The sequence below is a fragment of the Melospiza melodia genome, chromosome Z (genome assembly GCF_035770615.1).
Source record: "Melospiza melodia melodia isolate bMelMel2 chromosome Z, bMelMel2.pri, whole genome shotgun sequence".
Lineage (NCBI taxonomy): Eukaryota > Metazoa > Chordata > Aves > Passeriformes > Passerellidae > Melospiza > Melospiza melodia.
In genome coordinates, this window is record NC_086226.1 from 12391594 (window position 1) to 12404950 (window position 13357).

Here is a 13357-nt window from a genome sequence, read left to right on the forward strand (position 1 = left end):
TTTCAGTAAATAATGTTATTGGCCTATAGTGCATTCAGAATATGAATTTGAAACTTGCCTTACATGACTATTTGTCATTGCTGGTTAAAATTCATTATTTAAGCAACTATGCCTTCCAGCAAATTTGTCTCATAGAGCTTCCCCAGAAAGTAACACAAGGACGCTATGAATATGTTAAGAGTGAATGTTTAGGGGGTATTCTTTCTTCCTTATTACTAATGCAGCTGAAATGCTAATCCGTCTCATTGGGTGTTGTGAAGATTGGAAAGCTGTTTTCTGAATGTGAAATGCTTTTTAAGTGGCCACTGATACACCAGCCCTGGTGTATCACTCCTTTAGGTAGCAGGTGGTGTGTGGTTCCTGCTACTGCTGAGTGCAGGGAAGAAGGTGAGCATAGGAGGTAGCATATGCTGTGTTGAGAGCCACTGGGCCAAACAGGAATCCATGGAACTAAGTCCGTGCTAATGAAGAAAATGGGTGAGGACCCAGGGAACGTGGCATGGCTTGGCTCTCTTCCACACAGTTGGATTTTCATTCCCCAAAGATGTCCATACTGACTTACACCTGTGGTGTATGAGAAGTGCTGTCTTCAGACCATTCCTGGGAGACCTTCCCAGTAGTCCAAATCTCTGCCACAGCTGTACTGTACTGTACAAGCAGTATGAATGTGTGAATGTCACTGTCTTTGGGTCCTGGGTAGTATCCAGCATGTCACAAACAAATGTAAAGGCCTATGAGTTGTTCAGTGGCATTGCTTGAAGCACTGGGTGCTCCTAAGCTAAGCAACAGCTTGCCCACTAAGAGGAGGAGATGTCCCCCTTTGCACCCCCTCTCCTGGTGTTCCACTGCTACCTTGGAAGTCAGAAATGGAGAGGGAACAGGGGCATCCAAGTCAAATCTGAGTAGTGGTATGTGTTTGGAGTTTGGAGTGAGAGCAGCACAGGCCTGTTCTTCAAAGACGTACCTGCCAGGCAGCAAAAGGAGAGGGGTTTTGTCCTATGGCTCCTCACACAATGCTGTTTTGTTTTTAGCAGATAGGCTGGGGCCTCCTCTGGATATTCTGCTGGATTCACTGAACTGCACGGCGTTCAGTGTGCAATGGAAGATGCCAAAGCAGCACGCGAGCACCGTCACAGGGTACACGGTAAGTGATGCTCTGTGCTGCTGCCTGGCCCAGGCTGCACACTCTGAACCCAGCAGCACAGCTCCTGCTCCTCACAAACAGTGCCACTGCCCAGAAAACAGCCAGGGGACAGTGGGCTTGAGGGACTGAGCTGTAACCTTAAAAAACAAGCAGCTCATGTTCTCGAAACAAGCTGTGATGGGCATTTGGATTGGATGCCAAGGGCCTGCAGTGGATATAGATTGCTGTTCTGTTGTGGTTTTCCTTCAAGTGCTCTCTGATAAAACAGTAAAGTGGAGCAGAGCAGGTTGATATTGCACTGTGCAAGTAAGGGTCATGCAGATCCTTTGACTTGTACTTTCAGCCTGAGGATTACTTTAGCAGGAATATGTTTTCAAACTAAGCCTCTAAAACTTCCCAGATTTGCAGTAGGTACAAGGGAAGGACTGTTTCATGGAATCTCTTCCTAGATAGGTACTGTGCTGCATAGAGTCCCTGGGAACCCACCTGCAGCCATAAATATCAAAAGGGCTTTTGTTTTATTCCCCCCTACCTCAGAAGTTAGTTTCTGTTAAAGAAGCTGAATGATTTTCCTGTTGCACTCAGCAGTTTTTTGGGAAGTCTCTGACCCCCATCAAGCCTCTGTCATGTTACCTTCTGCCTATAGGACAAAAGAGAAGGGCTAGGCTAAACTGGTTACTGTATTTTAGTGTGCAAGAAGAAAAACAATGAGCACTAACATGCCATTCATTCATTTTTGTTAGGTATTGTTTTAACAGGTATTCCATGGCAATGAAACTCAGTCCCAAAACAGAAGTGTGTCAGTGAGAAATTGGGACCAAAGGTGCGAGATGTTGACTAGAATGTGTTGCTTTCCCTCTCAACAACCAAAAACCTGAATAGCAGTTTTTCTTATTAGCATTTTCTGTGGACAGATTTGAAATTTCCAGAAATAAAATGCCCAAAATTCAGCTTTATGTAAAAAGGTGGGAAGCAGAATACTACTGAGTACCTTACTATTAATGTACACTAAGATAAAGAGAAAAATCCCTGCAATAGACATTTCTGGTACACATGCTCCTTTATCCCACAAGTCTTGTAAATGGCACCAGTGTAGCCCAGCTGCAGAGTTCATTTTATTGTTATGAAAGTGCTATGAACTAGCATATAGTAGTCTAAAACTCCAAAAAGACTTGCTGACAGCCAGGAGCTACCTCAGGTACTCTCTGTGTGTAGCTGGGTGCACCCTTCTCTGTGAAAGCAGAGGTGCAGGGAGTAAGTGGCCTAAGTCATACACAGTGGTCACTCTTCATGCATGCAGATCAAGAATCTGAGCTCCGCTTCTTTTATTAAGCCTTGAGCTGGTGTGTGGCATGATCATAAAACCAATGACAAGCAGCAACAATAGTGCTCTACCCAAAATGTCTTCACTGTAGTGTCTTGACCCTCTGGCATCTCTGGGTCTATGTGCACAGGAAAGCTGATTGTCTGTCTCATTAGTCCCCAGTGGCAACAGACATGGAGAGACATTTTATGATAGAGCAATTTTTATAATGTCATAATCATGAAATGTCAACATTTTTCTTGCATGAAATAAGGTGTCTGTGTAGTGCAGACTAGTCCCACAGCTCTTCAGCTGTCCATGTCAACCACAGACAAATGATGCACAATGAAACAACTCAGGCCTATGCTACAAGCACTACAACTGTGTTCCACATTAGGTAGGTGTATTCACTGTGTGATGGTGTCCTTTGGTCACACTGACAACTTGTAGCAAATATGTAAGGAGTATTAAAGGATTTCAGCTTTTCCTGCATTTGAAAAGGCAGGGGATCATGGGCTCACATTCTGTCCTCAGTATGAGAGTGATGCACTGGTGCACTCATTCTTAAGCTATTCTGAAATACTGAGCTATTGCTGTAACTGGTTTGACTATATCTTCTTCCCAAGGTCTTTTACTCAGAAGTTGAAGGTGACAAAGCAGTTAAACAGCTCTCACACGATGTTCCCCTGAGTCTGGATATGATTAGCATGGTGAGTATTTCTTTTCAACAATCAGACCACTGGAGCAGAACATGCAAGTGGAAACTTGCAACTGTCTCCTTGTAGTCTTGTGAAATATGGTGGTGAGGATCCAAGTCGCAAATCTGCTTTGGATATTGAGCAGAAGGAAATCACAGTGTTTTTGTGTTTGAGTGATGCACTTTTCCTCCTTCTTGTCTTACCGTTTTATCATGTAAAACTATTGGGACTTGCTCTCAGCTTCCTAGTACTGACCTTTGTCAGGAAATCTACTAAAATAGAACTTTTAATCTTAAATGCATGCATTTTCACACATGCAAGGGGTGGAATTGCATGAGTCTGTGAGAGAGAGCTGCATTATCACTGTATGTGTATTGCAGTGTCTGACACAGCTGTGTGATTAACACACAGAGTGTTTCTGTTTCTGTGTGAGACTGTGGCCTCCTGAAATATGGCCACTTTAGTTGCTGTTCTGCAAGTTCATATTCTAGAAGATTCCCCCAGTTGCTGGTGTTTATTTTGCTCTTGAAAGGAGTACTTTTTCTCATTGCTCTCCATTGTTTTTAAAGTTATATTTTTCCTTTTATAGCTTTGGGTTTTTTTCCCATTTTCCCCTTCTCTTTCCTCCTTCCCTTTTTCTGCCCCAGTTCCTCACTAGAAGCAATAGTGAGGAGGGTGCTCAGATTTCCTGCAGGTTTCCATCACTCTGGTTGTCAGTTCTGACTTCTGCAGGATTCTGGGATCACAGCGAATAAAACAATATTGTTGTCATGATATATCATTTCTTTATTCATGCATTATTTTCTCCCTTCTTATCTTTATCTCTGTATTCCTTTCTTGCCTTTTTTGTTTCTTAAAAACTAGTTTTGTTAGTAGTGCTGAGAAAGATCAAACAGCACTGGTTTTTTATCTTAATCCTAACAGCAGTGCTTCTTAATCAGTGGGAGAGGAAAGTCTGTATCCCCGTAGTCATGCAGATGATTAACAGCCACATAGACTGCTATATGCTGGAGCATTGGTCTTGTTTTAATTCCCTGACCCATTATTTATGTGTTTTTGCCATCACTTTTTATTATTTTAGTTTTTAACAAGTCCTATTTGCTTTTTCCCAGGGTCAACTTGAAGGACAAGCAATTTTTGTAAGTATTGCTTCACATGAAACTTGGTCACAGATGTGATTAAAAATAAAATTGAATGTTTCTGACTCGGTGTCTCCACAGACATATGCAAAAGTTGATGTCAAAAGTTGATTCTATGTAGCATTTACACATGATCTTTTGTGGTCAAAATGTAGCAGATAGTAGTCTCAAAAAGCTCAAAATCCACAGGTGGACAAGGTGGATACGTATAGGCAAAGTAGCTCCCTTTTTAGCAATGAATTTTTCTCAGTAACCAGACGTATCTATGGATGTCTTGTTTTGATGGAGTAAATTTTGTAAAAAATGAGATATATCCAGGCAGTGAGGATTTAGAGATTATGGGGACAGTCAAGTAGTCAGGCAGATAGCAGAAGCGAAGAACAAAGTCTGGCATTTGGAGAGGAGGTGAAGAGGGAAGAACCTGAGCCAGTCCAGAGAGAGCCAAGGAGGAGGAGGAGCACAGGAAGAGGCCAGCCTTGCAACACCCAGGAGGAAGGAGTGGGAGACTAGCTACTAGTATAAAACAAGTTTGAAAGAAATACCAACTCTCCTAATGGCTTTGCAGCTGGTGAATTAATCAGATTGATTATTTCCAGTCTTGCACTCAGTCCAGTCTGCTTCCTGTGAGCAGTAAACAGGTTGGGTTTATTGTGAGCAGGAAGCAAGCAGGAGGTGCTTGGGTTTGGATGGGAGAAGGACAGAAATTTCAGTGTTTAACTGAAATCCCTAGCATCAACAGCCTCTTGCAAACTTTTGTTTTCTGAGAGCTATTTTAGGAATAGAGAGATCTCACATGGTTGGTGGAGCTCACAGAGCTTCTGTGGTCTGAAATAAGGGGAGTTTGTTTGGACTACAGGAGGCTGAGTCCTCAGGATGCACTTGAACCAGGACTATCTGGTTCAATCCTAGATGAGCTGAGTCTGGATTATGGCATTTCAGAACTGAGGTTCCATGCTGGGCACTTTTTTCCTGCTTGATAAAAATAACACTTCTGAGGGGTACTTGTGGAGAAGTATGAATGGCTGGGATTAATCAGTTCCCAGCTGTCATTAATCCTCCAGGAAGTGGTGTTCTCGATGAAATGCTTTCTGTTGTATTCATACCAAACTCAACAGAAATCTGCAATAGTTTTGTGGTTAAGTCTGCATAGTTCATGTTTCCATCACTCCTCTCCTGGTGCTGGTGTGACCCTGCTGCTTTCTTGGAGGCTTCTCTTGGCCACGTGGGACTGCTTTAGCAGCAAGAGCTGATTTGCACTGCATGTTCCTGTTTATGTGTCTGTGTATTAGCAAAGTGGATAATGTATTATTGTGTATTATATCATCGTAAAGCAGAGAATATGTAAGTGACAGCAGCCAGGGGAAGTGCAGATGCAGTTCCTTTTAGTACAGGCAGTTGTTCTAATGGGGCATAATATTCAGGAAGTCCAGTACACATAAAAAACAAGAAAAATCAATAAAAATTAGTAGGCTCTAAAGGTGGGAGGTTTTAGGCTGGGCACAGAGCCCTGGAGAGCAGCACTGCCCACTGTCAAATCACAAACATACCAGTACAAAATGGGAAGTGACCAGCTGAGACCAGTAGTTCAGGGAAGGAATTGTCGCCAGGGGAGAGAGTGTCATTAAAACCAGCTCAGTTCCTGCAGCTGTAATCCTGGTTTGATGGTCTTTTGGATTAAAACAAAACAGAAAACAGACATTCCTCTGGAAAACAATTTGTAATCCTGGTTTCTGTGAGGCAGCTTACTGAGCCTCACAATTTCAACACACTTGTAGGAAAGGGAAGCAGTGTGGCAGGGCTGGGAGGGATATATGGGATAACCCATGTAAAATTGGCTCTCCTGCCGCTAAAAAGGCATCACATTGCCTCACCCTGTTCAACAATGTGAGATTGTAACGAGAACACCAAATGTCATTTTTCAGGATTTTAGCAAGAGAATTGTGCAAGGCAAGAAGGTGAAGCTGGTGACTATTGAAGCGTCATCAGTAATTGAGTGTTGAGTTTGGGGCATCAGGCTTCAAAATATAGAGCTAAGCTGAGTGGAGGGGGCACTACAAAAATGATGAGGATAACTCTTCCACATACTACCTAAATTTGTTATCTGTGAGGCTGCTCTGTCTCTTCTGAGAGGGACAGAACTTGGATTTAAGACCTGTCTTTGAAATACAAGGAAAAAATAAAATAACTATGTATTCCAAGGCTACTGGACAGTGGGGCACAATGAACTGTGTTTCTTTTCCAGAATCTGATTTGAAAATGTTCCTGGTGTGAGGAGGGTATTCCCTGACATTGCCACAGGTTAGGGTAGCTTGATGGTGTCCTGAATTTTTACTTATTCACTGATATCCCTGTCCTTGAAGATGAGATGTTTGGTTTCAGAGATACTCACTGTGTGTTCCAGGGCTGTGTTCATGGAGAGGGCACTGCAGGAGGAGGCAGGTAGCCATGAGTGTAAGACATGAGTACACCTTGCTGAGGTTTTGAGGGCACACACATTGAACTTGCTGAATACCTTAGCAGATGTCAGGGCTTTGATCTTGACTGGGCAGGAACTCAAAGAAATTCTCTCAGTTCAGTTTATTGTAGACTAATAATATGAGGCGCATACATGAATATCTAACTCTCTCCAAGGGCCAAGTTCTATTTCATACTATTCCTGAATAGTGTGAAAATAGTGAGACAGATAAATGAAGGATTTTTCCTCATAAGCATAAGTGTAATAAAGAGGAATACTGGCAGGAAAAAAATGCAGATAAATTAAGGGCAGACAGACAGTATGTATGTCATGGAGGATAGAAAGGCCGGAGCAGGGTATCAGTTCTGTCACCAGAAGGAGGTACAGGGTTTTCAGCAACTGGCTTCTCAGATCACATTGTAAAAGATGTCAGGCCCTCCAGCTATGAGACTGAAACACCCAGATTAATCTTTCAGAGTGAGCGTTCTTGCTGCCTCTCTCTGGACAGTTACTATTCCAGCATTGTTATCATCTCAGAGTCATTTCAGACCTATCCAGATCATTTGAGCAGATCAAGGGTGAATGATGGAAAAACAAGATAGTGGTCAAGTGATCTGTATTAATAGGAAATCAGTGTTGGACCTCCAAAACCAGGTCCACAGAAATGACAGATGGCAGGGTGTTGCTGAACAATGTTTTAGTAATAATGTAAGTTCCCCAAAGAGTAGAGAGGAAGTGTTTTTTTCCAAAAGACCATCAAAAGGAAATTTAGCAGTTAATAAAATTTTGGGATTGTTTACTATTTTAATGCAACTGGAAGTGCAGATTTGTTCCAATATGAAGAAAAGTGAGAACTCTACATTTTCAAATACACTGTGACTAATGTGTTTAACATCAGAGAATGAAACCCAGAAGAATAATAGCTGTAAAACAGATTTTTTGTAAGTGCTTATTTTTCACACCATAACAGTCTGTGGTATAGAACCTGATATTTCTCTTTCCTTGTATATGCTGTCAAAATTCATAAGTCTGGGATTAACATAGGCATTCCAGGTAGGCTGCAGGTAAAGAATACTCAGTTTCTGTACACATGTATGTACTCTCCATTAAAGATCAGATCTAAATGTCTGATGCCGATCCATGCTATGTGAAGCAGTCAGTGATGAAATGTAATGTTTTGGTGATGTTTTCTATTTTCTGGGAGATTTGAACAGGCTCCTCTGAAGAGTATTCATCAGCTCAAGCTCTCCACACAGAGCTGAGCGCTGTCTCCTTTACGGTAGTTGTCTGTGGGTTAATCTTTCTGTGTTTATGGCAGAAGGACAAATAAGGGAAATGCTTGCTTCAGGTCAAGGCTGTTAGCTGAGCTCATAAAATTGTGAGAGATGATGGGATAGGGCTCTGCTCCGTGAGAAATTAAGGATCATCAGTTCACACTGCATCAAATTGCTTTACTCTCAGGAGGTTTTATGAATTTAAAAGAGAAATAAAAACAAACAAGAAAAAAAAAGAGGAAAACACACCAGACTGATACCAAATGCTAGCAGTTGGCTCAACAGAGGGAATAATATGTGCCTTTGACTTCACCATTGAAAAAGCTGGATATAAAATGCAAATATCTGCAACCTTATGAGTTATGCTGAGAAATGGGTCCAGGTCGACCTTGTGGATTCCCCTGGGGCGAAGCTGCAGCTTGAGAGGAAACATGATTCTATTTGTGTTTGTTGTTTCTGAGCTGTACTGGGCAGGGGACAATCTCCCAAGGAGAGTACAGGGAAAACACCATGAAAGACCCCTGGGTCCCAGCTCACAGCACACACAGAAGTGCTGTCACAACGTGCTTTTCTGCTCTTGACTTGGCAGGATGTTGTTATTGGGGACCTGAAGCCGGGCACTGTGCACCGCGTTAGCGTTGGAGCGTACAGCTGGGCAGGGAAAGGACGGCCCAGCATGCCCAGGGAGGTGACAACTTTACCCCAAGGTAACTCTGCCTGCAGGGCTCTGCTGCACCACTGGCAGGGCAGATGCCCAGGGAGGTGACAACTTTACCCCAAGGTAACTCTGCCTGCAGGGCTCTGCTGCACAACTGGCAGGGCAGATGCCTGTAGCACGCACACCTGACCTCTGTCGTGTGCAGCATCATGGTATTTCACTGGTACTTTTCCACACATGTAGGGTTTTAGAGGGGCAATAGCGTGAGGGGAGAAGCCTATGAATTTGATTGCTAAGTCTGTGTGTGTTGGGTGTTGTGTGCAGCAACCCAGCTGCTTCTCTAATGCTGCTCCTTTGCACTTCTTCTTAGATAAGTGCATGCCTCCTGCGCCACCCTATCAGCCCCAGATCGTGGTGGTTTCTGATTCAGAAGTTGCGTTGTCCTGGAAGCCTGGAGTGAGTGAAGGAAGTTCTCCCATCCAGTACTACATGGTGGAGTTTATCAGGCAAGTTTGCTAGTGGAGTCTGAATTTCAGTGTTTGAGCACTATAGTGTTTTGGGGTTTTTTTTAACCTCAATTGCACTGTTCAACTGCATATAGATATGATTTATTTACTTTGTATTGTATGCTTAGTTTTCCTCTCAGTGTGTGTTGAATTACCATGGAAATTTAAAGACAAAACCAGAAAGGATCCAATTTGTTATAAAATCACCAATAAGTTGTACTTTCTGATGGAAAAAAAAATAAGGTCTGATTTGATCTGTTTCCTCTAACAGCGGCCTGGATTAATGAAGTTTTAAGTTTCTCCTGTTATCAAATGCTGTCAAATCATGCTGAGAAAAGGATGTTTGGCAGAGTGGTTTCCCTGGGCTGCTTTAGAAAATAATCTGAGGACTGGAAATTCAGTGTGTTTGACAGTTTTACCTGACAAAAGTTATAATATCATAGAAATATCAGTTTTGGAAGGGACCTTCAAGATCATCCAGCCCAATCATCCACCCAACACTGTAGCCCCTAAAGGAAAAAATCACATAATCCAGTACCAGACCCAGACGCCTCTTGAACATGAAGTTGTTTTGTCTTGAGTTTGCAGAATTTAGACTTGCTTTGTTATGCTAATGCTAATCAAGTTTACATGAAATGTTGATCTCTCTGTTTAGATCTGGCGGAAAAGTGGGGTGTTGGTGGGGTGCTTTTTTGTTCTTTTATGATGAACTCTTAAAATTCTCAACAATAGAACTGAACTGTCAGAAGTTTCCAGTCAAATTGGTTTTATAAACTGCATTAAAAGGGCCAGGAGGAGGTGATTGTATCTGCAACCATAAACAAGTATTTGTACTTGACTGTTCATATGTGTGTGTGAGCTAATATCTGCATAGAAATCTATTTGTCTCCGTGTTTACCCTTACAGTGAATGTAAAATTCACCCTTTTAATCCTTTGAGCAAATACTTGATTAGAGGTTTTAGTTGAGGTTCCTGGAAAAGAGAGAATTGATTCTTAAACTACTCAAATGTGTAAAAGGTCAAAAAAATTTGTTCTTAAGGAAAGCATAGTAATTTTTTAAAAAGAATTGTTGTTGTTAGAACACACAGGAAGAACTTGATTTTCAAAGTATGGGTACAATCTAGAAGATATTGATATAGCAAAAAGAATAGCAAAAAGATATTGATATAGCAAAAAGAATACCCAGACCTAAAACCTACTTGTTAACTGGTGCACTTTGTTGGGCTGAAAGCCCCCACATTTAGCTGGAGGCCATCCAATATTCAGTGCACTGCGAGGCAGGATATGAGAGCTGAAGATCCTTATCTCCTTTGTGTAATGTCTGCTGTAGACCTACAGTGAAATTTCTTCAATATCTATTTTTGAACATAATTTTTATCTGAGCTTTTTGCTCTCTCTCCATCTCTTCTCTCTCATTTTCTCAGTTGATGGAGAAGGGATTTTGTTGCCCTCTCATTGACTGCACAGTGGAACCTGGAGGGTTATGTAAACTTCTTCATAGCACCAGGAGCCTGCTAATGGAAGAAGTGGGCACCATCATCTCTATCTGACACACCAAAAGTGGACCCTTGAATGTTTTTGTTCAGCCAGGGAGTGGAAAGCCGCTGTTTAGGTCAAAAGATGCAAGTGATTGAAATTTCAGTGTTTCATTGGCTTTAGACTTTGGGAAAGAATTTGCTAACAGCAAAATGTTTTGATTAACTGTTTAGTTTGAGGTTTAAAGCTAAGTTGAAAGTGCCTTTGTTAATCTTGGGATTATGCTCTCTTAGCCTTGGAAACTTGGTTGTATATTTGGAGTAAGTTCAATGAGCCATAAGCCCTAATGGCAGCTAAAGGTAAACATTTAACTTTAAGCTTCATTGTCTTTCGCTGCATATAGTTTTAATTACTATAAAATGTATTATCATGAGTTAAAGCCAGTAAATTAAACCATTGTAAGACTAAAACAAATCAGTTCAAGTAAATTAGAATTAGGTCCTCTAATGTCAAAGAAATACACCATTATCCTGTGATTTTGCAAAATTAATAACTTTCTAATGCAAATCTGTAATATTTCTTGGGCACTGCACAAATGCCTAAAAACTCTGACATTATTTAAGCAATTTCCATCTCCTTAGAATTAACTTTATGATTTTAAAAATAGGAAAAACATGTTGGGACAAAGCACTCCTCTCAATTGCTCAGCTATGATACTGGTGAAATTCATTGCATTCATGAAAACTCAGTATATTAATTGTTTTGAGATACAGGAATCTAATCAGAACCAGAACTAGCTGCATCCCGTCTCTACTCAGGGTCTAAATATGGTGCTTTATTTAAGCTCTTGCCTAAGGGACTTCCCTTGGCATCCAAGGAAGTAGTTGTTCAGTACAGGCAGTGGAGGGTAGCCGACAGCTTCGGGTAAAAGATGAGCTGTGCTAATTCAGACTCTACTGTGCTGCTGACTAGCAGAGGATGCTAAGGAGATCACAATCCCACTTGTCTAAATGCTGGAAGTCTGGAAGGAGACTGTAGGATTCATTCTTCACTGGATAGTTCTAAGGGAATAAAACAGACATATATATGTCCGTGCGACTTTTTAGGCTCAATGTAAATATTCTATTGGTTAATGGTGAAAAGTATTTAATGAAAAATTACATTATTATGGAAGTCTCTAAAGTGAGACCCCAGACTTAAGCATATGAGCTTAGGTGTTTTTCCTAAAGATGCTATGCAAAATTAATTCTTAAAAATGTCTTGGATATTTTCACTCAAATACTCAAATTTTTAATCCGTTGAATGCCTACATGATCTTTTAAACTTGGTGATTAACTTACCTGAATTTTTACAGCCACATAGCAGCTACAGAACCACTGTGTTTAGCAGCACATGCCCTAAAACAATCAGGTCACTTTCTTTTCATCTCATTGGTATGTAGATGAAATCAAAAGCTTTTAATATTAATCTTGGCATGCAAAGGAAATTTTTCAGTATCTTGGTAGTGACATGAAACTTCTGCTGCAATGAACTAGTCAGGTTCTGCTGATAAAACTGGGAGATTTATTAGTATTCAGATGTTAGGATGGTGCAGATTCAGCATAGTGTTGCGCACAGATTTCTTGATTAGTTTGAAGCCTTCCCTCTCCCTCCCAGAAAATTCTACCCCTGAATCCATTCCCTGCTGAACTATCTCTGGCACTGCACTGAACCAGACAGTCATTGTTTGCTTTTGTTTGCAAAGAACCTGAAACAACAGATCTGACCAGGGAGACACCTCCCAGTGTCTAGGAAAAAATACTTTTAATACTGTTTCCCTGATTATTGGACGAAACAGGCATATTTGACTCAGTATTTAGCTCACTGCTTGTGAGATTAACTCCTTGAAGGAGAAGGTAACTGATGAAGAAGGAGGAGTGAAAGATATTAGGGAGGAAGTGCTTAACAACATTATATTGTATCAGAAGAATATCTAACAAGAAAAAAAGTTACCAAAATTGTTCACTTTTCCTTTCCTCACAGATGGCCTGGCATATATCAGTTGATATATTTTGCACAAAGTGTCACAGTAATGTGAAATAATAATAGTTACTAAAAATAATATGTTGTAGTGCAGTATATTATACAAGACATTTTTCCATCGCAAATGATGATGTATTGTACTTGTCATCATATTTATTATTTGCTGGAATACTTTTAAAAACCATTTTAAGATGAATTTTTCCCTTGAGATGAGTACAAATACAGCATGGAAGAACAATCAGAAACGTTAGAAAAATTGGATTGCTAGGGGGTGCCTCACACTTAAATAATTTCCAGGTGATTTTAAAAGGAAGTTCAAGTCACTATAAAATTGCTGCTCTCTGCATCAGAAAGAATTACCTTCTTGGATTGAATCAGTTCCCAAGTTACAACATAAAGCAATAATCCAAAATTTTGGGTACATTTGTCATGGAATTCTGCCCTTGGTTTATACCCATCCAGTCTTATTTGCTTTAGCCATATATTTATTATCTTAAAAGCACTATGACTTGTGTTAGATTTTTTTTCTGCATATCATTTATGTGTTGGAGATGCAGAGCTGCATCAGGCAATGTCCATGGAAGGTGTCTGATTTCCCCAGTCACAGATACAGTGCTTGGAGCTGCCCTGCAAGGTGCTGTCCCCTGTGCTGGGGAATGTACTGCTGCAGAAAAATGGGAA

The 13357-nt window shown here is 41.0% G+C and overlaps 1 protein-coding gene across 6 annotated transcripts in view; it reads left to right on the forward strand.

The window, feature by feature from the left end:
• The window catches only part of EGFLAM (EGF like, fibronectin type III and laminin G domains), a 76536-nt gene that overhangs the window by 14422 nt on the left and 48757 nt on the right, over positions 1–13357 (forward strand). For 4 of the 6 annotated variants that reach the window (XM_063180136.1, XM_063180138.1, XM_063180139.1 and 1 more), the window contains exons 2-6: positions 1035–1144; positions 3074–3157; positions 4258–4284; positions 8603–8720; positions 9042–9177. In XM_063180136.1, the coding sequence (XP_063036206.1) occupies positions 1035–1144; positions 3074–3157; positions 4258–4284; positions 8603–8720; positions 9042–9177 (475 nt within the window). Of the gene's footprint in view, positions 1–1031; positions 1145–3073; positions 3158–4257; positions 4285–8602; positions 8721–8771; positions 8795–9041; positions 9178–13357 lie in introns of those variants that run through there. The other 2 variants (XM_063180135.1, XM_063180141.1) reach the window with 2 other exon arrangements.